The sequence below is a fragment of the Phallusia mammillata genome, chromosome 4, assembly GCF_965637545.1.
Source record: "Phallusia mammillata chromosome 4, kaPhaMamm4.hap1.1, whole genome shotgun sequence".
NCBI lineage: Eukaryota > Metazoa > Chordata > Ascidiacea > Phlebobranchia > Ascidiidae > Phallusia > Phallusia mammillata.
The window spans coordinates 6,665,970-6,691,085 of NC_137255.1; the positions used below are offsets into that span (position 1 = coordinate 6,665,970).

The 25,116-nt window shown below is 38.8% G+C and overlaps 2 protein-coding genes and 1 long non-coding RNA gene across 5 annotated transcripts in view; 1 reads left to right on the forward strand and 2 right to left on the reverse strand.

Moving 5' to 3' along the window:
• Positions 1-322: 322 nt before the first annotated feature.
• Positions 323-8,177, reverse strand: LOC145224470 (uncharacterized). Of its 2 annotated transcripts, none has more exons than XM_080090974.1 (8): positions 8,012-8,177; positions 7,245-7,532; positions 6,124-6,188; positions 3,815-4,124; positions 2,857-3,148; positions 1,815-2,751; positions 1,138-1,295; positions 323-586 (listed from the first exon to the last, which is right to left on the reverse strand). In XM_080090974.1, exons 1-8 carry the CDS (start codon positions 8,035-8,037, stop codon positions 440-442), a joined length of 2,223 nt encoding a protein of 740 aa, XP_079947100.1. In that variant the 5' UTR covers positions 8,038-8,177; the 3' UTR covers positions 323-439. The 2 variants fall into 2 exon arrangements, with proteins under 2 accessions (XP_079947100.1, XP_079947099.1); XM_080090973.1 differs by having other exon boundaries at positions 3,815-4,133.
• Positions 8,178-10,375: 2,198 nt separating this feature from the next.
• Positions 10,376-25,116, forward strand: part of LOC145225380 (uncharacterized) — a 39,591-nt gene continuing 24,850 nt past the window's right edge. Inside the window, exon 1 of the long non-coding RNA XR_013859877.1 lies at positions 10,376-10,471. This is a non-coding gene — a long non-coding RNA (uncharacterized LOC145225380). The remainder of the gene's footprint in view (positions 10,472-25,116) is intronic.
• On the reverse strand, positions 20,630-24,306 carry LOC145224832 (uncharacterized). 2 transcript variants are annotated; one of them, XM_080091419.1, is made up of 2 exons: positions 23,379-24,306; positions 20,630-22,813 (listed from the first exon to the last, which is right to left on the reverse strand). In XM_080091419.1, the coding sequence occupies exons 1-2, from the start codon at positions 23,809-23,811 to the stop codon at positions 21,180-21,182; spliced, it is 2,067 nt and encodes a 688-aa protein (XP_079947545.1). In that variant the 5' UTR covers positions 23,812-24,306; the 3' UTR covers positions 20,630-21,179. The 2 variants fall into 2 exon arrangements, with proteins under 2 accessions (XP_079947545.1, XP_079947546.1); XM_080091420.1 differs by having other exon boundaries at positions 20,630-22,810; positions 23,379-24,305.

Here is a 25,116-nt window from a genome sequence, read left to right on the forward strand (position 1 = left end):
GACAAAGCCCGACGTCTTTCACAGGATTCGAACCCGAAATAGTTAAGTATTCCGAGCATAGTTTTTGTGGGAGGCTACGCTCTCGCCAGTTAAACGCAACTTATTAGCAAGATACAATAACAGTACATGTGCGCCATACGCTAGTAGGGATGGAAACCATTACAGATAACTCCGTTTAATTGCATAGGGATCATAAACCCCAACCGTACCGATCTGTCAGGAAATCGTCCGGTTATTTGCATGAAAAAGCTTCGCAAATTGGTTGTGCGATTAACCGAATTGGTTTGTGTAGCAAATCAACAAAAAGCAATTGAGAAACATATAACGTATAACAAGCATATAATTTATTGGTGCAAAAAACGTTACCTAAATTTCACTGACGTACGAAGCCAAAATAGAGAGAAAAAATAGCAAAACTCTTTGGGCATAATAAAACTCTTTACATCACCACGCAACAACTGCATAGACCCGATTTGTCACTAGTGGTGATTGGAAAACTCTTTTTTCGTCGTTTTTTCCCGCTGGAAGTCGGTTCGTTGTGTACCACGTGATCTTTTGTTTCATCAATTTCGTCAGTGGTATTTGCCTAAAAAATATCATTAATAGTAATGAAGGCACTATTGTAGGCGAAAAAAATACAATGTTTCTTTGGTTATCCCATCTAATTGGGATATTTTTAATTCGACTGGATAAGCAAAAAAATACTCGTAATTACATTTGTACATAAAAACATCTCAAGTTGCTATTATTAGAGTAATCTTTTGTGTTTAAAGTTGCCTTTAAAATAAACCCCACAGATATAACTTGTGTTTAAAGTTGCCTTTAAAATAAACCCCACAGATAAATTGTAAGGTATAGAATCGTTTTTACCTAGGAGGTGAAGTTTGAAGCTAAAACATATATAGCAGGGCATCGCAAATCGCTTGTGTCATTATATTGCCATTAACAAATTTACCAATTGTTTCAGCGTTGCCCTTTTACCAATGCATAGAAATTTAAAACATAAAAAAATCGCAGTTAGTTTTTAACCGGACCTCATATAACAGTTAATAACAATAAGGCAATCGGATAATCGAAAGTCAGATGACCGAGAAAGTCCACTTTTCAGAATCATAATACACGAATCATTCCACTCACTGTTGTACAAGATTCGATCCTGGATTCTTGTACAACTTCCTCTATAGTAACGGTCTTTCCTGGTTGTCCGACCCTGTCGTCACCAGTTATCAACATCTCCTCCACCTCATCCAGTGCTGCGTCATCGTCTGTGACGTCATTATCGGATGTGGGGTTCTCTGAACAAGATAAGTACAGAGTTTGGCAAAAGTAAGTTAAAGACGTTATTTTTTTGCGATCCAATTTTTGCCTTTGTTACGCCTCTGTAATATTTTTACAGCTGCTGACCTATAGTGAGTACGGCAAGAACGTAAATTTTATTAAGTGGTTCACAGCATGATGTATGCTTAGTGCAGAGAGGGAGGAATTGAATCCTTGCACAAATCTTAAACTGTTTCTTGTACGTTTTGTTTTCATTCATTGAATTTGGAGTTACAAGCTTTTTTAGCTGAACGGAATTCAGCTGATTTTTTGCAATTTAAGTGCCGGAGCGTGAAGAAAAAGCTAGGTGTACTCTAAACATCACATCACGAAGATAACGAGCGCATATTTAAAACTTAAAGTTAACCAAAAATCGCCTTAAAACTCGTCTTTATGCAATATTTCTTAAGGATTTACAAAGCGACCCACGCTACGAACTATGATATAGAATTTTGAACCAACCTACGATCTTGCTAAATTCAAATGCATTTGTTTACCTTTCTCTGGGGTTGCTTGGCAACGACCTTCCTTAGCATCAACAAAGAAATCTTCTTCTCGTAAATCCATATTAAGTTCGCCAAGGTTCTCAGCGAAAGCGTTTGATTTATTTTTCATTCCAATCAGGGCGTCTTCTTCTCCTGGGAGCGTCTCCTCCTCAAGTACGACCTCTAGTGTACGTGAGCGGTAAACCTCCCTAGATGAGGACGTTTGCAAAGGTTCGGAGACACAGGAATCAGGCGAAGTTGAAAGATGTGAATCTTGATGCTTAAGATCGCTAGTTTCTGTGTCTTGAAAACATGATTCGAGGGAAGAATCACTATTGTCTACATTAACTTGGTTCTTCTGTGGAGTATTTGATAACATCAGCCCTTTGGCTTTATCTTGGGAATCTGGTTTTTCAGTTTGGTTTGCTACATCGGTGTTAGGGTCAACTTGAAATACTTGATCTTGAGCGGTAGTTAAGTTTTCCGCAGAAGGTGATATTGTTTTCGGTAATGTCTCTGCCGTTTGGGCAACATCTGTATCACTGGTGTTTATTTGTTTATCAATTACATTTATTTTTCCTTCAGGATTAGATGCTTCTTTTGTAGTTTTATTAACCGCATCTTTAGCAACTTCGACATGATCCAAATTTCCACCCAAAATATTGTTTACGTCACAAGTTTTAGGTAAAGGATTTTCTTTAGGAATTTCAGCTTCTAAGGATTCAGTTTCAACTGACATGTCTTGAACCGAATAAAGCTCAACTTCTGTATTGGAAAGGTCGTTCGGGCTTTCGATATGGTCCATAGAGCACGGGGTCACGTCAGGCTGTTGGTTGGGGTAACTTGAGTTCACCATGGAGCGCAGGATTTCTGACTCATCAAGCGACGGCGGCTTGATATCGCTAGGAGTCGAACTTACAACCTTTGCATCTTCGCCAAAGTTGGACATCTGTGAAATATTGCATTAAAAACGTAAAATAATTATTTGAGATTTGTTTAACATTGACAAAATTATAGGTTTGCTTGTGAAAAGCTATTTTGGGTGGATTAAAACCTGGGGTTCGATTCCAAAAACTCCAAGACTCTCTTCCGCTTCGTCGCGTACTCGCTCAAGCACAGCGGAATCGCCTTTTGCCCATGCTTCTCTCGTTAAACTTGTTTCTTTATCTCCGGCGCTCTCTCTCATTTCGAGAGAATTTGAAACGAGCTCCGTCACTCCGCCTTTGTCCATTTCAGAGGTTGTATCAGTAACGGAGCTGTTTTCCATTGTAGGTGATGGTTCCGCTTGAATAATTGTTAAGAGTTCGTTCAACCCTCCTCCGATAACGCCTTGGTGAATTCCAAATCTGAAAGAATGATCCGTGAATCAAACAAATACATTGATTTCTGAAGTTTTTCTGAAGTATCAGGATTCAAATGACTTATAAACTGAAAAATTTTGCATTGCCTTTTATTTAGATTTGCAATCACCTGCCACATTTTTTTACAAAAAAAGCTAGAAAAGAAATCTTCTGATATCGGAAAGTCTTACCAGCTGTACAGAAAGACACCTTTACCAATTGATTCACAAAATTTTAAGCATGCAGCACACAACAACATAATTTTGTCGAATCATTTTCAGTGCTTAATTTGAGAAACAATTTGAGGGCTGAAAGAAACAGTCAAGCAACAAGTGATAAATGGGACTGCTTAAAAAATATTGAAATTTGTGGCTGTCGCACGCATTAAGTGCATAACTATAAGCCCTAAACCAGCGGTTCTCAACCACTGAGCCATGGAAGCATTTTGATTGGGCCACAGACCAATCAAATTTGTTAGTTGCAAATTTGAAACAACTAGTTGTTTTCTTTCTTTCATAAAAATCTACTGGGCCGCAGAATTTTTGTGCAATAAAAGTGGGTCACGAAAGAAAAAAGGTTGAGAACCATTGCCCTAAACAGTTGATAAAAATTTCACTGCAAAAATTAGTATTTTGTTATTTCAAGCGCCAAATCCTGGGAACAGAGACTTACGCTTTAGGATTGGTCTTAGACTTTTCCACAATATTCACACGATGAGCAACCGGTTTTTCTTTAATCGCTTCGTGGTTGCTTCCGAAAGACCCGGTCATCAACCAATCATGTGTGTCCTTATGGTCACCTGACTTCTGGTACGGTTGTTCTACAACGTCATCATCTGATGACGTATCGAGTGACGAAGAAGAGTAATAAGCTTCGACTGGTGATTGGGCGATCGTCGACAACTCGTTGTATACGTCACAGTCAAGGGCACGGTCGAATGGGTCGTGACGTTGGTTTTCGGAATCGATCGAAGAAGAACTTTCTAGATTTCCTAAACACAAGTATATTCTTAAATACACTATCCACGATTTTGAATAATTTGAGCAGAAAGATCAGAGACAGTATACCTGATGATGACAATAGCACTTGTCGAAACGTCGTTATATTTTACACAAATATACTGGCTCCGATTTTTCTGCACAAATGTATTCATTTCAGTAATAGTAATGGTAAAGAGTCACACGTTTCGCAGCATCGGGATAGCCAAGTCTCTTTCGATGCAAGTACTGAATCACACTATGGCAAATCAAAGTTAATTGAGTCTATGAATGTTTGTCTATTTGCATTGACTTGTGACATATCAGTTCAACAATAGCAGTGCTTGATACAAAACCAACAAAACAACGTTAACAACGTTGATTACGAAAATTGTTTAAAAAACGAAATGATTTTGTGACCCAAAATAGGTTATATTCTTGTTAATGCAGGAGTTTATGGAGTTTATATATATATATAAAAACATGTTAAAAGGCTTCCAATGACTTTTCCGAAAATTCTTAGCGCACAAAACTGTAAGTCACATCGGTCCGAAAAATTAACCTATATACTCGTTTTTAAAACTGACGTTATTTTTAAAAACCATTTCGCATAATCAGCTCATAAATTCAATCTCTCACAAATAAAACAAATATTCTCTCATAAAAAAGTCATAAAATCGTTTTCAAGGCATAACCAAACTTCTAATCCACATGTATAAAACACGACCATTCGGAAAACCATAACCTAAGTCTTAGGACCTACACAAAACCTCACATTCTGCATTGAGCCACAATAAACTACGACCACCCAACGTGCCAAAAACCAACTGTATCTAACTTGAGAGGCAAAACATAAGTGGTCGATACAATAATAAGTCTTCTTTTAAAAAGCTAGCAAGTGCACATAAGGCTCCATGGGCATTATATCGGATTGCTCACAACCCACCGGGGAGTTGTATTTTTTACAAACTCTCAAAAGAAATCAATGATGGCTTACTTTTGACTTGGAGCGATGGGACGATCTGGGCCCAATGCAATTAAGCGACACCAATCAAGCGTGAACATATGAATGCGGACACGTGACAAATGTTGCGCCAATGATTTAGATGTAATTGTAATTGGGGCATAAAAAAGCGTTTCTATTGTATTTCAATTCATGAAAACATTTTGTAATACATAAAACACTAATTTATTCACAATTGCTACGATAAATATAGCTTACAAAACCTAAAATAACGCAACATATTTATCACGTAAAACAGGCAACCAATTTATCAGAGATGTAAAAGCAACAAAAAACTTCTTAAATGCTTTGATAAATGTACAAGGCCACATGCCTTGCAATGCCTAAAATTGGGCAACTTATTTATCACGCAAAACGGGCAACACATTTCTAAGGGTGTACAAACAATAAAAAGCTTGTTTTCTACTTTAGACCATAAGGGGTATCAAACTCATGGGGCTTCGAGGGCCACATTGCAGTTGGTAATTATGCCAAGGGCCGCATGTGATTTTTAATCTAGTTTTATAAACTTTAACCCGGGGAGCACAACCTTTTTGCTACGACGGCCACAATGCAGATTCTTATATCACCAACAGCCGCCAATTACCTGCTGGTTTTTGTCTTAAAATTACAGATGTAAGGAAATAGATTTATATTATATGTATAACTGACGCCCCAAAAGCCCAGATTAATTTCCAACTTGATGTACAGATTGAGCTGCCCAGTGTGAAGATCAGTCTTAAGTTCTGTAAATGTTTGTTTTATGAATAGCTTCAACTTTAAAAAGTTAAAAATTATTATATTTGGATAAAAATCTATAAAATACTAAAATACTACAATTGCTGTTAATTGTTTGAGGGCCGCATTGGAGGGCTTAGTGGGCCGCATGCGGCCCGCGGGCCGCACGTTTGACACCCCTGCTTTAGACAGTATTTAAAATAGGTCAAATTGAACAATATAACAAAAGCAGTCACACAAGCCAACAATTGGTCGTAACTTACGATTTCGAAACTGTTCGTTAACCCCGTTTACTCCTCTTATGTCTGAAGCCGACGTAACTGGAGTCCTGAAAGTTACAATGTGATATTGTTAAACTTTCTCAAATAGGCAGAAAACAATTTTTTGTGTGTGTTGAACAAAAGGAAAGATTTCACCTGAAAGAGTTGTATAACTGAAACTGATAACAGCAACAGTCTATTACAAAAGCATTAGTTAATACAATTTGATCGATTTCAAACAAAACGGGTTGTGTGCAAAATGTTAAATATGTGAAATAAGTATGTCACCACAACGCTAGAAACGGGTTCTTCTGTAGGAAATGACAACAATCAATGACGTTTCTAGCCTCGATTATAAGGCGTTTTGTTGAAAGCAAACATAAACGTTGTGTGCAAAAAATAATGCATTTTTTTGTAACAACTGAAAACCATATGATTGTAACTTGATGCTTTGGCATTGTATTTTAGCCATGAGCAGTAGTTAAATGATGCCGGTATTCAACTATAAACATCGAACACTTTTTTATTATCTACAGCAGTGATTCTCAAACTGTGTGCCGCGAGAGATTTCCAAGTGTGCCGCGAAATATTTCCTATTTTGAAGTGCAAACATTCCCTCGTATTTTAGGATTCCATGACGAAATACTGGTGTACATAACAACGTTTCCAAGCTCATATGTTTGTTATTGGTAATGAAAAACATCCATAGCCACCAGAATAAAGTTGAAAAATAACATTCTTTGAACGTTTTTTTATGTTTACCTGCGAAGTGTGCCGCAAAAGAAAATTGAAGTTTTTTAATGTGTCGCATGCTTAAAAAGTTTGAGAACCACTGATCTACAGCCAAAAAACTGCTATACAGTATTCACAAAATAGTTTACCGCATTGGTTCTTAACCTTTCAGTCTTTTGCCATTTTTCAGGGTGCGATTATTTTTATCGTTTTTTTGTTACGTCACTCTTCTGCTACGTCATACTTGATATTTTTTTTAAATGAAAAAAGGTTAAATTAAATTATTCCGGTCGTTTTTTGGGTAACGGTAATACAATGTTATAAAAACCACCGGCTTAGACCAATTTTCATTTCCTCCATTTTTACTTGTTTTGTTCACTTATTACGCACACCTTCGTAACCCAAACGTGAATGGGTCAATGTTGGGGCGATTCACATTAAAATGTATATTTTCCGTCGAAGCGTCGCCAAAGAGACTCTGAGCTCTTTCCATCGGAGGACGCGTCCTTCTGTTCCTCCTATTTCTGTTCTTCCTCCAACTCCGGGTGCTCGCCGTGCTCCTGATCGATCCCGCATCCGAACTCGCGTCATCCAGATCCTCTTCCATACTGTCACGTGACCCTCCGACTGACATCCGAAGGTAACCGGAACATGTGCGATTCATGAATGCACGGCGCCGACTAAAACAAAAAACATAAATTGCTTTTAAAATCGTTTTATTGCATAGTTCCAGAACTATTTTAAGGGTCTTACTTTTTTCCCAGCACAACTATTCGCGCACTCGATGCCAGTGCAAAGTAACCAAAATAAGATGAAACGTGCTTTAACGAGCCATTGATGGCACCAGCACACAGTATAATCTTTACACTTAACGTGTTTGGAGTTAAATTGCCTGTTTTTAACACCAATCACGGGACATTTTTTTTACTTATTTCTCCATCTAGCAGACACAAGTATACGACTTATAGACGTCGAATTGTGCTAAACTAAATTGTAAGTTGGTTGCAAATATATTTGTTGTGACATTTTTAGTTGAAACTGCAAGCGCAAAACACGTCCAAAACTGTCTCAAATTGAGATGTTGCGCTAGAAACATAACCATAATTTCATCAAAAACATATGTATGTTTGGGAAAGTATGGAATAAAACTGAAATTCACCTGTAAACTGAATCACGGTTCATCATCTTCCCAGGATTGTACGATTTTGCAGCTAAAGCGTCAAAATGTTCAGTCGGTCGAACATTACATGCAAGTCAGTCGATAAACAATAAAATTAGGGCGGAAAAAAACACTATATACGCTACAGGAAAATAACCTGTAACGACAAAAGACTTAAAATAATCCAGAGAAGATTTAGCAGGATGTGAAAAATAATAGGATATTAAGTAGCACTGTAGGTTGTGTTGGGTCTTTAGCATACGGTTAATTTTTTCAACGCGTTTTGTTATTAATGGGTAAAACTTATGAGTGTCTTTTTAATGACATACATATTATGTAAACTATTGCACATTTTATTATGACATAAGTTTAACGACATAAGGGCTTAAATGGACGTAAAATCGACTTGCTTTATTATTCAAACGTTTCGGCAATTTTTCATACCATTATCAATGATTTGAGGGCTAAATTAGTTACACTCGTTTATGATAACATACATATCTATAAGAAAACTACTACTTTTCGTTGCCAAACTTCTGAAATTTAAAGACATATAGATTTTTCTTTCTAATGAAAGACCTTCAATTTCCTCTACGATCAATCTTTCGCTATTTCAATATCCCTCATGGGAAAACATTCATAAGCCCTTCCGATAGGATCCTGTGTTATATTAAACAGCAGTCATATAACATTCAATCTCATGGCCCTTTGCGCTAGCTAAAGACTTTGGGCATAAAAAAGCAAACGAATCTAACTGAAACATAAAATAAAAGTGTGTTATCCAATTCTGCATAGTGAAACTTCTTTCGTCTTCAATGCACTATCGACAAGTAAACACAATATCAGCAGTTCAAATCTTGTATGAATGCGTCGACTATATGTCATATGCGTTATCTTTTAGAAGCCTACGAAAATAGCAAAAATGTCTGTATGGATGGATGGCCAAGCAAGTCTAACATTGAGTTGACGGGTAATAATCAATGACTCTGGAGAAAAGAAAATTTGTCGACTGTCAGTGTGGCCGCCATGATCGATGCTGCTCTATACTCTGCCCTTGTTATGCAACCCTGAAAAATCGAACGCGCATGTCTTCAATCTGTTGTTGCTTTATAAACTTGCAACGTTCTGACTTGTGACACCAAAGGGAAAAATGTTCAACACGCCATTTGTTAGCTGTTGTAGTGTTATTGTGTTGGTGTCGTACTGACTCCCGCGCTATATCTTAAATTAGGCTAAACAGGCTAAAACATGCTTTCCATCAGAATTTAGCCCACTACATTTTCGCCATTTAAGAACAGTCTTCAGTCTATCAAGTTTATAGAGCTCTTCTTGCAATTGCAGTTTTATTTAGTCTATGCTTACAGTTTATTTTTCTGACTACTGAACGAGTCTAACTACAATACAGCCGTACACAAAACATCATGGCACTACGAATTGTGAATACAGCGACAAATTTCGCAACAACTTCCGCAAGCCCTGTTAAACAAGCACAGGCAGTAATTTTAAGCAACATTTTCTCTAAGCACTTAAGGCCAGTTGCGAATAAATGTCATGGGGCCCTTGGCTGAAACTTAAAAACATGCTGTTTCTATAAATATGTATGTGTGCGTGATGTTCTGCATAAAGATGTATGTTTACATGTATATCATCGCCATTTCAGGCTACATAACGCCCCTGCCCGCTAAAACAAAACTCTATCAGTCATTTGTGTAGTGCGTGGCTGCAGTCATGTAATGTCATGCAATGACATAACCCTGCAATGTTAACAGATAGCTACCAACCAACCCATGCTTCAAGTACAAGTTTAACTACTACTAAAACGCTTATATGCCTGAATGCCTTTTGTGATTTCAGGTTTTATTGATTACTTTGGTGCAGTTAACAGAAGGCCACAAAAATGTCAAGAGCTTACAAAGCTTCTCTTAGTTAAACACTATAAAGTCGTCCAACAATTACCTCCTTAACCGTCCCGAACAATACATCTACAGCTACGTGACACAAATCACATTTTCACCTGGCTGCAGGTTTAAGTTCATTTCAAAGAAGCTTCTCTATCAGTATCACTGTTCAGAAGTGTGTCTTAGCAACTGATTACAAATTATATTCACAGCAGTGTATAACTTATCTGACAACGTGTCTTTACTTTGGACAGTATTGCAGTTAGTACAAACTTCTCTCTTGATTCTCTGAACACCCAGTAGGCACATTTGCTTACTGCAGACACAGATGTTTGCTAAATAACTGCACGCCTTCGTGTGTCAAACCTGCACTTTTGGTCATGCCTCTCTAGTGGCATTGTGACGTCACTGATAAGGGGAAACGCGCCGAACGAACAAAAAGCGCGCGAGTTTTTAGTGCTGCAGGAAGAGTGGCTGTCGTAGTTTTTGTTTTGACGCTGACTTGCGTTGTTTTGGTTGTTGATGGCTTGCTTACGGTTGCCTAACGTCTGGAATTGCTCAGGTATGTCAGAAATTAAGCACTTTGTTTCGTAGTTCTCAATATGGGCGAAATTGTAGGGTGAGTGAAACGAAACGAACCACACTGTCGCTTAGTTTCTTCCTTATTTCAATTCATTTTTGATTTTTTAACTGTTAATGGGAATGCGTGTTTGTTTGATGCACAAGATGCAAATACAATTATTCACTTCTTCAGCATAACTTTAATGTAGGCCTACCATATTTCCATCTCCAAAAAGGAGGACACATTGTTGAAAAGAACATGAAAACTACTTTAAGGCCCCCCAAAAAACAAAAGCTTCAGAAATTAGACGGTATACAATAGTTTGGATAAAGTTTGACGTTTATCACAACACTAAAATAAGCTCGTATTTTCAGAAAATGTACAACCTGTATTTTTTTAAAAACAAGCTGAAGATGAATTTTTGGCAGTTTTCAGAGGCATAATTGTCACATATGTAGTTGGTAAATCAAAAATTCTTTGAAAAGGAGGACATTTGGGCATTTTTTCTTGTCTTTAGAGAACAACTTGGTTTTTGTTAAAAATGAGGTCATATACATATGTCCTCCGAAAAGAGGACGTATGGTAGGCCTACTTTAATGGTAGTTACGGTGATTTTCGATAATGGTGGAGAGGGTTTTAACAAACTAACAAAGTCCTGTTAAAGACATTTAAATCCTTGAAAATTTGTGCATTTTTTCTCCAAAACGTTTTTGTTGTTTTTTTGAAACCAGGCATTTAGACAGACAAGATGTAAGGACAAACTTTGAAGGTATTAAATAACGAGTATTTAGTTTCACATAAGCTTTGAATTTAGACTGTTTGTCCTGCTCAGATGTTGCATTGTGAGGCCATCGAAAGGTCATAGAAAGATAAATCGCATAGGCGAGTTTGTTAATTTTTGCAACTATCTTATATCATTTATTATAGTACGTGCATACTATATTTCGTAGTTATATACGCCTACCTTAAGTTTATGCAGGGAAAGCAGTCAGATAGTCACATTAATTACCTGAATTTGCATAGAAAGCTTATGTAGCTTAGACGCAAACTTGACTGTTTTTAATTCAGACAAAAAAACTCGTTGTTTAATGATATTGAACGTCCGTTGTCCTAATCGTTTGCAATACGCATTTGCAAGGCTCTCTACTTTCACTGTGCGGTTATTTTCAGCAATTCGTGATGCCGTTAGGTAGCAGCACAGTGTTCGTCGTTAAAAACGTCACTGACATGCGCAACGATAGATTTAGTCAAATGATTCAGCTAATATAAACATATCTGCGAGTATTTAATAAAAACGGTGTTTGTTGTGTTAAATACTTTAAATTAAAGATAACCATTTATGATCGAGGTTAGTGCAATTTCTAAAAAAATAGTTTTATTGTTTCTTTGCTTTTTACATTTGAATGTTAACATTAACGAATCATGTGCTTATAGCAGGCTGTAAACTTCGAAGTAATCCACCGTATATTTTAAGAATTTTTTGTTTTAAATCAATACCTAAGATGCTTATTGTCTATGTCAAACATATGCTTTATGCTATTTATCGAATAGACAGTGGATGACTTCGAGTTTGCGATCCTTGATAATACATATATGCTGTCTTCATCGCCTAAACATAGTTTTTAGTGGTTACCGGTTACGCAATTTACTACGCATAGTTCATATCACGTGTTTGACATTCAAATTTCGCCGTTATGCGACATTCTATTTTCAACTGAAAATGACATTGCAAAATTACGTGGAGACAGTGTAGCTATAACAGTAGCGATTTCAATGAATTTACAACGCGTCTTTTTATTAAAACCAACATGACTTTCAAAAAATTCAGGACGCCAGGTGTTTGATGCAATTGTAAACGCCTTGACGTTGTAACACTAAGAGTCGTTGATGTACCATAATATTTGCGAAACCATTGTAACTTCGTGGTCCTGAGGTCAGATGTTCCACTTAGTCATTGTAATACTATCGTTTTTAACGGCGTGCGTTGGTTTTATACGTTTTATAGCGTAGCATCGGTTATGACCTTAACCGTAATAGCTGGTATTAAAATGGATTTCGTATTGTCGTCTGGAGATATTCAGTTTGATGTTAAACGAAAACCTCACGTCATCCACTTTAATTAAACGTGACATCTATTGCGTTATTTTGAGATGGTTTTATAGCATTGGAATTTCTAGGTGAGGGTTTTTGAAGATAGTAATAATATGCCGGTGTCAATTTTGGAGGTCTTTGGTTCAGCGCTCACAAAATCAAAATGAAAAATCAATCTAGACGTGCATGCGATACCGCAGTAAAATGTTACCACTTCAAATTCCTTTTCGTTTAGCTTGGCTGATAAAAATTGTCATAAGACTTGGTAAACTCATGATAAATAATACGTCAGGAAATGAAATCACCCGCCAAATTTGATATTTTTCACAACATGATATTAGGACAAATATATGCATACGTAAAAATATATTTTTGAGTCAACATTAAAGCGTTTCCCTGTATTTTTGCATGCAAAACATAGGGGGCTATAATAAGTTTGGTTTAGATCTAACGTGTAAGAGCTTTGACTTTGCAAGGAAACGTTTGTGGTATTTATGAATGCCATGTTTCGAAAACGTGTGCAGGTCTACCAGGCATGGTGAATCAAGTTGTGTTTTATGTTAGATCCCGTGTAATGCGTTTTTAACCTACACTTAAAATGAACCCATCATGCAACATTGGATCACAGGCATTCCATACAGGTTTTATTTCTTATTATACACACGTTTACGACGATGTTATTTTAAATGAAGGTTAAATTAGTTTCTAGCTGCTTTATTATTTCAAGTCAGTCAAAGGTTGTATAGGCGTTTATTGGTAAAAAAGCAATGACGTGAAACTTTTATCAAGATTGGTCCAGTTTATATGACGTCATCAACATCGTAGGTATTCGGTTTTCTGCGCCCGTTGTTTGTATCTACTCCTCTTCACTTCTTATGTTGCTCTTAATCCAACCTTCCACCACTCATCACGCCCGGAACCTCGATAGCCATTAAACGTTCCCTACTTGAAGTGGTTATGCATTGCACCTGCGCTTCTTATCACTTCGCCTCATATCTGCTTTCCACACTTGAGCCCAGGCGTAAACATCGGGGTCAGGGGTCAAATGAATCTCAGCGCACCGAAGACACCTGATCGCCTTCTGTTGTTTTTGCGGTACCCTTTTATCCCCCAAACATCTCTATCTTCATGGTGCCGTACGTGATTTATGCTTGGTTAGGGGTTCGGGGGTGTTGTGTTGGCCCCACTTGGTTTTGTGGGTGTTACTTGACACAACACATGTCATGTTCTCTATGGAAATATATTGGGCACAATTTTGAATGATGTGTGCTTAAAACTGTAACGTAACTGCTATATGCCAGTTCGCGCTGACACATTTTAAGATGTTACCCCTGTTTACATAAAGCACTACACAAGGTGGATCGTGAACAAACGTTCCTTACTATTGTTTAAGTTTTAACCACTATGATTCGTTTTAGTTTCAAATTTTCGAATGAGAACAGGGTATATGTAAGGCATTGTTTTCGAATTCGGGGTCTCTGTCGTCAACAACACTGCGTTTCCAAGTCGTCCGTCCCTTAACAAAGTCTGTATTTGAAGATACAAAATATTCGTACCAACTATTTTTGGCGGCTCCTTTCGGCCAAATGTTTTCAAAACATCGGTATTTTTACACCATTGTACAAGCTTACGTCGAAATATGGCGTGGTGATTATTCATTCATAAATACCCAAAAAAAATTATAAAAGCAAACTCGTTTATTTGCTTAAATTAAACAGAATTTTTATGGAAAATACACATCCCTATAAATGGAAAACCGCATTTTTAATCCCAGTTTGACGAAACCGCAAATTCCAACCACGATTCAAACAGAAAGTCACATACGAGGATCAGTGACTATAAAGATTTTTTTGTTGAATCTCAAAATCCTTTGCCCTATGGAAGCTATCAAATCATCCATCTAAGCCAACCTCAAACTTTGCTAACACGATCGGAGCTACGAAACGCCTTTGAAACACCGAGAAAACGCCAAGAAAAATTCCGCATAAATTGCACCGATTTTTCACGTCGTTTTGTGCAGATTGAGAGCTGATATTCTCGCTAGCAGAACAAATATTAACACGAATTCCCGCCGCCAATTATTCTTTCACTCAATGGCAAAACAAACCGTTTTCTTGTCGCAGGATCAACCGCAAATGCGACAGATCAAATCGTGGCGGTTGGCCTTTTCAGGTTTGCTTTGAATCGCTGTTCTTAAGGCGTGCCGTGGCCTGTTTTGCGTCTTTGCCTAAATACTATTGACTTTGTCCTTGCTCCCAAATTTGTCATGTACTTCCAGATTCGGAATCGGCTTAACAATAGACCGTTTTCTGTTTTGAGCTTTCGAAAGTAACGACCAAACATCATGCTTCGTTTTTGGCACATTTTTTCCAAAACGCTTTGCGGTATTGCTTTCACCAGTTTTTTTCTTGGAAATCCCGTTACGTTTATATGTTACGTTTAGATGATACAATGGACTGTATGGTATCATTGTCTTTGATATTGCTTGTGGTATTTCGGAAATATTAGGGTATGTTTCAGTTTTATTTTAGATTTTGGAAAAATCTATTATCATAGCTTTTGTCAAGACCAAACAATTACCATTTTTTGTGCGGTATACCACCCAACGAACCCCTCAAATCGTCCGAACGTCAAGATCACTGTTTAAACATAAGTTTCCTGATGTGCAAACCACAATTGCCATCCGCAAATAGGCAATAACATTGTGCTACACAAGGGCTTAATTCATAGCAAAGTCAAATACTCAGTTATTAAAGACCTCTCTTTGTGTTGCGCTTTGGTTGAAATACAAAATGGCTTTGTACATAAAGCGTCTGCTGTCTAACGTAAAATGTTTTTTGTTGGCATAACTGACGGGCTTTTGGCATGACATGAGCTTAAAGCGCCATATTTAATGTCAACATATATAAAGTAACTATGAATAAAGTGTAACAATACATTATGAACTGAATAGGCTGCAAAGTGAACAAGGTATTTGTTTCAGATACAAGTTGGATCTAAAACCCTTTAACTTTGCAACTGAAAAGATTGTTTTTCTGTGGGCTCAATACCAAATTTAAATCTTATATTTTTGGTTCTACGGTTATAATCTCATTCGCATCGAAAAAATGTAAATATGGAATATTGTTGGTTGTATGAACTGACATTTTTTACTCCTTTGCCTAAAGCAATTTTTAACGCACGCATTTGGGTGCAAATAAAGAAATTGAAAATCGCCCATTTCCTATAATCACGGCGTCCAATCTCAAATTCACATTTACATTCCCGGTAACAATGCTTGGAAAGTTAACAGTGCGTTAGACGGTGCTGAAAGATTGGTGGCTTTCTAACATTTGCTGATGCCCAGACAAACCATTCATCACGTCTGGGGAAATATTATGTCAGCCCGGCCAACGGTTTGTCAACAAACGACTGATGGCAAGCTGATTTGAAACTCCCTGCATTGTAGCACAGTGTGAATCGAAACCTTGTTTTATTAACTAAGAATGTACATGCAAAGGCGTGCTTTAGTTAAAGTATAAGCGCTTTTACTCAATTTCCTCCGTCTAATGCTTGATATCGAAAAGTTACAACATTTCCCCCCCAAAGCTCTCCATTTTCACGCACACAGTATAGGCTGTTCTACAATGGATTAGTCGCCTTCGGCGAATATTATACGTTAAAACCTCTTCCCAGGTTAATTATTTTTCAAATCGAATTGTAAATAGAAATAGACCAAGTTTTTTTGTGGGGACTGAAAAACATACCCACTTTTGGGTATCGCTGGTTTGAGTAATGGTAAATTTTACAACACAACTGTTTTACTCTTACGTCTGAATTAATTGGGAAATTTATTTTAACAAATATATAAGTTTTTTGGACCCAATAATGCTTAAAAATGTATGGTCAACTTTTTAGGGGTGCGCCATTTTGCTGCTTAATCTATGTCTGTAAGTCAAATCGACGCGTTGGTCATTTGTCCAGCACGTCAAAAACGCGCTTATTGGTCAGTTTAGCGGTCACTTGAACGCCAGCGAATCGTAACGGACACAAATATCCGTCTGTCCACAAGCGGACTGGCCATTAGCTCCGTGAGAGTGGACGCCAGGTTCAGGTGATGTGTCAAGGCCCATTCGCTGATAGAAATCTTATCATTGGGCGGCTAGATTTCTAAACAGCTGCAATTAAGCACTTCCACTCACCGGAATGTCAAAGCTTTGAACTGGGCTAACGTCAATCAAACTATGCACGATTGTTGTGAGTTGGTTTAATTTCATCCAAGAACACCAAAAGTCCTAATTTTCACTCATAAAGATACAATGGCAGAATGGACATATTTAGTAAGAATTGGCGTATGTATTTTGAAATGAAGAATTATGACAATATCTTATTGTTTTTTAACCGGACCAAATTTAACCTTGGACATTGAGGGTAACATTTGAAGGGCTTATGTTTTTGCTTGACCGAAGGTTGCATAGCTGAACACGTTGTTCGCAACAAGTTTTACGTGGTCAAATGTGGTCTGTTTACTTTTTTCTCCTATTGTTACCGGCATACTTTGCCTTGATTGAATTGTGGCAAGATTACCAACGAAGTTGTTTCCCTCTTTCGGAATTACGCTAGTAGGTCTGAAAACGCAGAATTTCTGACATTAAGGGGTTATTTTCCTGGCCCTTCTCTGGGAGGCATTCGGTGCTAATTTGGTTTGAAACGAAAACATCGAAGTTCTTTCTTTGTAGACTCAAATTTGAGTCCATTGAAAAAGTTTCACGTTTCTACAACACAACGTAAGCCAACAACGACTTAAATGTGTATTGCACCATGCCACTAAGATTGGACCACCATGGCCCCTTAAGCAATCTCAAACCATACCAGAATCACAGCAATGCGGCCTAAGGGTCGTCCGGAAACTCGAGACAGCGTAAACATTTACCCAAAGCCTTGTCGGGCTTAAAAATCTACCAAAACGCAGGTGCTTAACGGTGCACACCTGTTATAGGCTGGAGTTTTTTTCTCGGACCAGATCTGGGATTTGAGTTTGTGTGAGAATTACTGCTGCCATAAGCACGTGTTTGTTTGGACAGATGTTGTTGTGGTATTACGGGTCTGAACAGCGATGTGTGGCCATGTTTTTAGATCGCCATGTTTCTTGACATTGTTCGCCTATAGCCCTATATTTTTTTAGGCAGCAAAGTCTATTTCACCTATGAATGATTTTAAATATGCTGCGCATGTCTACATTCATAAGTGCATTTAGAAACTCAATCTTTGAAGAACAAGTTAGAAAGGATCTTCTGTTCCAAAAAATTTCCCAATTTTATTGACTCGATTGCGTCAGGCATTTAAACAACCTGAAATGATTTGGCATCATCACTGCGTTGGTAGAACACCTGAAAACGGGACGACATTAGGCTGTTAAAACGTTTTTTCAGTCTGTCATCAATCTTTTGTTGAGGTGCATGGTGCTTTGTAACTGGGGCAGACAAACAAGGTTTTCTTAAAATTTACGGTAATGTGTGTTGGGCAATTGCCCCATAAACAAAATGTGATATTTTTGTATAATTTCAAGTTTGGATGGTTCAGACTTGATTCAACCAATGGTGTTTTTTGAGGCAAAGTTGCTTTGAAACTGAACAAAACATCAAAAAATATACCGGTTTGATTCGTTAGTTGACTGTATTTTGGAATTAAGACATGTTAGCAATCATGGCAATTTATTAAACTAAAAAGTGATAGGAATAACGTGGCGTAGTACCAAGCAATACTGACAATTAACTTCGATTTAAGAGATGTTTCCTGATTATGCCTCTCAAAACATAGGGTCACCGTGAGTTCACACAACTGAAAAGTGCACGCTAATGCGATAGGCAAATCTTTACTACAAGGCAACGAGCCGACGCATGTGTTTTAGCTTCCCAAACCCACTTGGCTGGAGTTTGTATTGCGGAATAACAAGAAAACAAAACCCTTCTCTCTCCTTCCCACCTGTTTGATGTCACCTCCCGCCTTTCCTGCCTTGATCGTGTCACGTGAATCACGTCAGCCAATAAGAGAACAAATAAACTTCGTAACCGCGAGTCTGTCGATTTCAAAGGCCGATTTGACGGATTATGTCAAACTTAAGCGTGTTGTAGATCAAGTTTGTCCGTAATAAATCAATAGCTATTGCTCAACGTGCAGTCGGTTTTGCTGGTCTTAAATCTGATCCGCTTTGTACGAACCCCTTATCTAAACCTTCTTAGAGTTATTGTCTTTAACGCCATACCTAACTTTGTTTTGACCGCATATGTGTAATACAAAATACGCTATTGGTGTATTATTCTGTGTTTTAGACAAACGAATATGCTTTAAATTTCGGTATGTATAGGGAATGAGATATAAACTATGTCGATTAGGATGTAGTTAAAACGCATCTCACCCGTGTGCATTATCTCACACAATAACAAAACACCGCAATCATACTGCCTTCTCCCTTTGGTGCGGAACAGTTACAATGTAAATCGCAATCCCGTAGCCGTTGCAAAGTCATTAAAAATGTAGAACGCCGCCCGTCGCGTTAATTTACTGCTCTCGAGGCGATACAAAATGCGAGCGACGCAACGCGCAATCACGTCATGTTATGATGTCATGTTCCCACTGAGCGTGCAGAGCTACATTAGCTGGAAAAGCACGTGTGAATATTTGGTCGTTTTGGGGTCATTTAAAGGTCAGTTTTTAAATTCACGATTCTCCATGAATTTGCGTGTGTTCGTATAAGAAAAAAAGGGGAATTATACTGTAAAAATTTGTCATGCAGGTGTGAAGTTTTTTGGTATTTTTTATTGTCGCTTTTACGCTATTGTAAGTCTTGTGACTTTTTCCTCCAAAACGCAGTAATTCTACTTATGTGGCAAAGTTTTTAATGTATTTGTATTGTACATGCCTACGGATCACGTCTGAGTTGTTAAATCTCACATAAACCTTTCCTAAATGCAAACTAGGAATGGGAAATTTCACTGTTTAATATCATCGTCACCAGTTCCTTTTGTTAGCCAAAAATTACTTCAGCAAGAAACTTTAAAAGTGCGCCTGAGATCAAAGATGGACTGAGATTCTAAAAAATGTTCTATTGTCCGTTGTTTCATTATGTCATTATCTTGGAAATAGTGGCATTTCTTCCAAACCGGTAATATCGTCGCTAGGGGGTATACGAGAGCATACGAAAGATCAACTATCTAGTGATGGAGTGTTTATTGCCACAGAGTTAATACAGGTCAGAAGAAAGACGTAGTTGTTTCGTTTCAATTTACAAACGGCAGCACACACCTGCAAAATATCACAACCTTTTAAAATCCTTGTCTAACTCAACAGCAATGCCGGATACTTGTTTTAATTTCTGTTAAACAAGTTTCTTGCGGGCCGAACAAAACTTATTACATTCCTGAAAAATCTCGAAACGATTGGAAGTTACATTAAACATTGCCATTCTATCACGACGGTATGTTGCCACAGACAATATAGTATTGCTTATGCGCAAGTCACATACCACACCCGACCCTAGGATCACCTTCGATACCAACCACAAAAGGGCATCAGTTAACGATACACGATGAAAGACTGTGTAACCGCTCCTAACATTTAACGTTGCGACATTACCGTAGTTAACTGACTGAAACCTAATGTGTACTTATGCCTCAAGTAACGATTTGTACGATTACTCATTTAACTGTACTGGCATTATCACAATTTGCCAAGCTTTACAAATGTTACCTTTTTGTACAGGCGTTTTTTTGTTTGTTTTAAAGATATTGTCATCGTCTACTCTGTTAATAACATAATCTAATGATTAACTGCGACTAATATGGCGTTTATAATTTTCATATTAAAAAAGTTTTCTAATGTTTGATTGGAATGTTCTCATTTTCAGAAACTCGATCTAAAACCCCGACTTAATTCTGAATTTGTTTCGTTCATATCGGTTTATTGCAGAGTAAATCTCTTTACCCTAAAATGTTGAAGTATCATGTTGTCTGTTGTAAAACAATAAAGCTAACCTGTTGTAAATACAGTACTTTACTTTCATAACTGCATAAACCCCAAACTAAAAAATTCGTAATTAAGGTTTATTGTTTGATTGCAACCAATGAGAGACAAATAAAGCGTACACGACAAAAAAAAACACAAGAACAATTTCGATTCAAGATCGACACGCATGGAATAGATAATACAGCGGAACAATCAATACAGGCATAAAGCAATGGCAAATAGTCTTGTCTGCGCTTAGAGGACAACACAAAGTAAAGCAAAAAAGCAAACGTTGTGTCAGCCTTGGCCGGTTTGTGTATCTGAGCAATTTCTCCTTCGCAGCAAAAAAACTTTTTTGTTTCTTAGGGGCTTTAAGCTCAAAATGGCGTCCTGCGTATTGCCACATGGGAAATTCTACCACACTTTTTACTGCATATGCGCACACACAATTATAGCTTAATCTCCAAAAAATAAGCGCCAATGGCATTTACGGGAGGCAGTGGAAAGGTTGAACACACCGGATACATCGATATGACGCCGTTGTGACATGTACGACTCTGATTGGCCCTGAGCTGGCTGTGAACCACACATGGCTCTTGGCAATTGGGTTTGAAGTTACCATGGCTTTATTTCCTTACGTTGTGCGTCCAAAACAAGGCCACCCAGCCAGGGGAGGGAGATACCCGGCGCCCCCAAGAGGGTTAGGGACTTGCGCTGAGGCGGGGAACCCTGTGAATGGCAAAGTGGGGTTTGTTGCGGCGCCGAAAAATCCTCTTGATGCAAGTGGGTTTTGGTAAAACTTTGCCACCATGTCATAGTTGGCTAGGAGATGATTTTGACTGCTGGGTATCATGGATGTTGGTATTCTGGGTGGTGGCAGTGGAGAAGAGATTACTGAATCTGGAGAGGCACCTCTATGGCTAGAAGATTCAGGAGGACAATGGCTGACCTCCTTGTCAACTCTTCTGTCTTCCAGCTGGGGATGGTACGAAGTCGCTGAAGAAGATGAGGAAAATTTGGGCGTTGAAGTGATGATTGGTTTCATCATGTGACTGTGTCCTGGCATCCGCATTCTGGAGGAGGACTCGCAAGACGGAGAGGATACTGGGCTCTTGGCGCGTGGCGATGAAGATGGTGACAAAGAAAATTCAGATCCTTTAGAAATCCTCCTTTCTTCTTCCCGAATTGATGGTGGGACATCTTCGGTACTTTTCTTGCCGATGAGGGACTCGATTGAGAATGGCGAATGTCGTTTTGTTTTCTTTTGTACCTCTTCATTGTCACTAGGTTGAGTGGATGAAGACTTTGCTGCGATGGCCAAGTTTGCGGCAAAGAGCCTTGCTTCGGGGCTCTCTCGTTGCATGGCAGGGTTAAATGGAAAATGTCCAGAGTTGAGAGAGTTCAAAATTGGGTTTCCACAAGGAAATTGAGATAATGCGTTTGAACCCAAGTTCAGAAGAGCTGCTTGGCGACTTGCCAATTCTTGTGGGGTCATCAGGGGTACTGCTGGGGGCAGAGGGTTCATGTAAGCGTACGAGTTGAGGGCGGCGGCCATAGCAGCTGCTTGGGGGTTCCCAGGCATTCCGTAACCCCGTCCGTAGGGGTTCGAAGCCCCACCCATAGCAAACATATGGTCACGGAACGGGTCACGCTGTTGTCGCTTGAATCGCTTGCGTCGGCGAAGGAAGGAACCGTTGTCGAACATGTCTTCTGCATCAGGGTCCATGGTCCAATAGTTTCCCTTTCCAGGGTTGCCAGGTTCCCGTGGAATTTTCACAAAGCAGTCGTTTAAGGAAAGATTGTGACGGATTGAATTTTGCCAGGCGGGAAACTTCTCTCTGTAGTATGGAAATCTGTTCATGATGAACTCGCAGATTCCGCTAAGAGTAAGTTTCTTATCCGGGGACTGGAGAATGGACATTGTAATAAGAGCGATGTAGGAATATGGCGGCTTGACATGTTTCTTCTTGCCATCGCCGCTGTCGTCTTTGTCGCCCGACACTTCGCCGCAATCGCTTTCCGACTGTTCTTCGGGTAAGGTTTGTCCAGAAGGGCCTTCGTTGCTAGAAAGCGAAGGTGACCTGACGCCGCCATCTTGTTTTTCGGTCAGCGCTTGAGGCAGGAGAGTCGCCGGGTTTTGGGGCTCTAAATCCGGCGAAGAGTTGTCAACTTCACGTTCTTCGTCCGCAGCGTTGTAGCGAATTTGTCGTCGATCGAAAAACTGTGGGGCTGGGGAGGAGACTGAGGTCACATCGACTTCGGTTTCTGCTGAACCAAAAAAAGAAGTTTTAAATGCGAAATCAACGCAAAATGCATTCAGCAAGCAAACACAAGTATCGCAAGGCTTAGAACCGGGCCAAAGTATTGATGGATTGTTTGCAAACTTTTGCCAGCGCGGCCCATTAATTGTTGCCACGCGTGAAGGCGATGACGGCAAATCAGATCCCCATAGCAAGGCGGCCTTTGATCTAGCGGTTTGCCGCTGACAACGTACTGCCTTCGCCTTGATCCAAGATAAACTAGTGCTTGGACTACGCGTTAACAGCCTCGCGCTCGCTTAGGAGATTATTTAATCCATCGCAGTCTGTGTTTGATTTAACAAATCGGGTCGCATTTGAATCAACAGACTTAACTGCGTCATGAAATTTGCGATCGTCCCAACGCGTGAACTAATGTCTTCTGAATTTATCAACATCGAATATTTCAAAACATACTGATTACAACTTTCGGTACTAAAAGTCAAGCAACTACAAACGTTGGGCTTCTTTGGAATTATACCAAAAAATAAAAGTACAAACAGATTTCCTGCATAAACTATGAAGCTTAAAATTACCTGTAGTCTCTCCGTTTGGGATATAGCGATCTAAAATAGCCGTGGATGACATCGGTGCTACTGAAGACTTCAGCTGGTCTTGGAGTTGTTTCACAGCAGCATTCATAAACTGCAGAGCCGAGATGTCCCGAAAATTGTCCGGCGATGTACTAGACCTCGATGAAGACTGGCCAATCTCTGTAGGCGATGCTCTATGATGACTTGGTCGCCTGTAAGGGTGGCTGTAACCTGGAGTGTTGCTGCGTTGTTCAGAGGCATCATTTCGTCGCATAACTCCTCCCCCAACACGTTGACTGATCTCTCGCTGTTGCAGGTACTGATGTCCTGGGTAATTCATTGCCAGGTCTAAGTTGGGCGTCGGTCGCGCTTGATATGGAAAACGGGCTGATTGGACTTCTGCTTGGGTCATGTGTCCGTAGGTCTGAACTGTCATTCTCTTGCTACTGATTGTTACAAGCTTCTATCACAACTACGCGCGCCTTAGCTTGTTTCCAGGCAATGGAGTCGCGGTAGAGCGGTTGGAATCAAGCTAGCTTGGAAGCGTTATACAATCACAGTTGGTTGTGTAGCAGCAGCTTCGTTGTCTCGTTGTTCAGCAAGTTGATGGTAATTAGAAAAATTCACTTGTGTCGTATTTTAAAGGTTCTGCACAGAAAGAAAAAAGGGCGGTTAGTAAGGCTTGATCAAAGGTAACTTTTTAAACAATGTTTAAATTCCGAACATAGGCACATTTTTCCGGCGCCAAGTCTTCTGACCCTCACATATATTATATCTGTATACTTTTAATTTCTGACTAACTGTGTAGTAATATACATACGACTCATGTTAAGCGACTGACTAGCTTCAAGTTAACACTGTACTTAAGTAGCTTGCTGAGCATTGGCTACTTCGAGGTCTGACTTCACAATGCACAAAGCGCAAATGTATATCTCAATCAACAACCGACCGCGAATATATGTCCATTTTTTCGCTGCGTCTCTAAGGCAGAGAAAAAAGTCACGCGTGTCTGATGCGTGCGGCCCCTAACAAATATTCCACAATCAAAGCCAAGTCCAACGTTGGGGGATTAGAGCGCCGACTTAAGATAAGTTCGGAACTCCAAACGCCCAATGTGTTTGAATTACGCATCAAAACTGATTAGCTTCTGAAAGGCGCCGTGGCGTTTGTTATTTCCAATCTACAAACTGATTATAGATATTGTGCTTGCAAAGTTACTCTTTGATATCGATAATTAATTGGGGCACGAGGACAAAGCTCTCTCTATAAAAAGCAATATTAAATGCATTGTAAAGTTTTTCTTGTACTTTTTTCTTGAACTTTATCCCGGTATGACCAGTTTAAACAATTTTCGAAATAACGTCAACAACCTAATATTATAAGCTTAAGACAATAAAGTTACGCTCATGCACGAATAAACTTTTATTTACCAACGTTTTTAGATTGCAAAGTTATTCATAGTAATTTAAACAGAATAAGAATGAAGTGATATTGTCGCGAAAGATATGGGCACCGACTAGTTGGTATTTTTGACCAATTTTAATAATATAGTTATGTAAAGAAAGGCCTCTTTTAATCGGCGATAATTATGTCCAAATTTCAAATCGTATTTTAAGAATGCCCGACTCAAAAAGTTTAATACGTTTACCAAAACCTTTCACTATTCAAGTTTTGTGAGCTAAACCACTTCTAAAATGTATCGCAAATCTTCACACACGCCATAGCGCTCTACTCAAGTCGA

Bases quoted from the DNA above. Each gene is read 5' to 3' on its own strand.
- LOC145224832 (XM_080091419.1), bottom strand. From the start codon at position 23,811: ATGACAGTTCAGACCTACGGACACATGACCCAAGCAGAAGTCCAATCA. The intron at 22,814-23,378 runs GTAATTTTAAGC...TTTTTGGTTCAG, and splicing joins CCCAAACGGAGAGACTACAG to CAGAAACCGAAGTCGATGTG.
- LOC145224470 (XM_080090973.1), bottom strand. From the start codon at position 8,037: ATGATGAACCGTGATTCAGTTTACAG. The intron at 7,533-8,011 runs GTGAATTTCAGT...TTTTTGTTTTAG, and splicing joins AACCGTGATTCAGTTTACAG to TCGGCGCCGTGCATTCATGA. The intron at 6,189-7,244 runs GTGTGCGTAATA...TGTAACTTTCAG, and splicing joins TTCACGTTTGGGTTACGAAG to GACTCCAGTTACGTCGGCTT.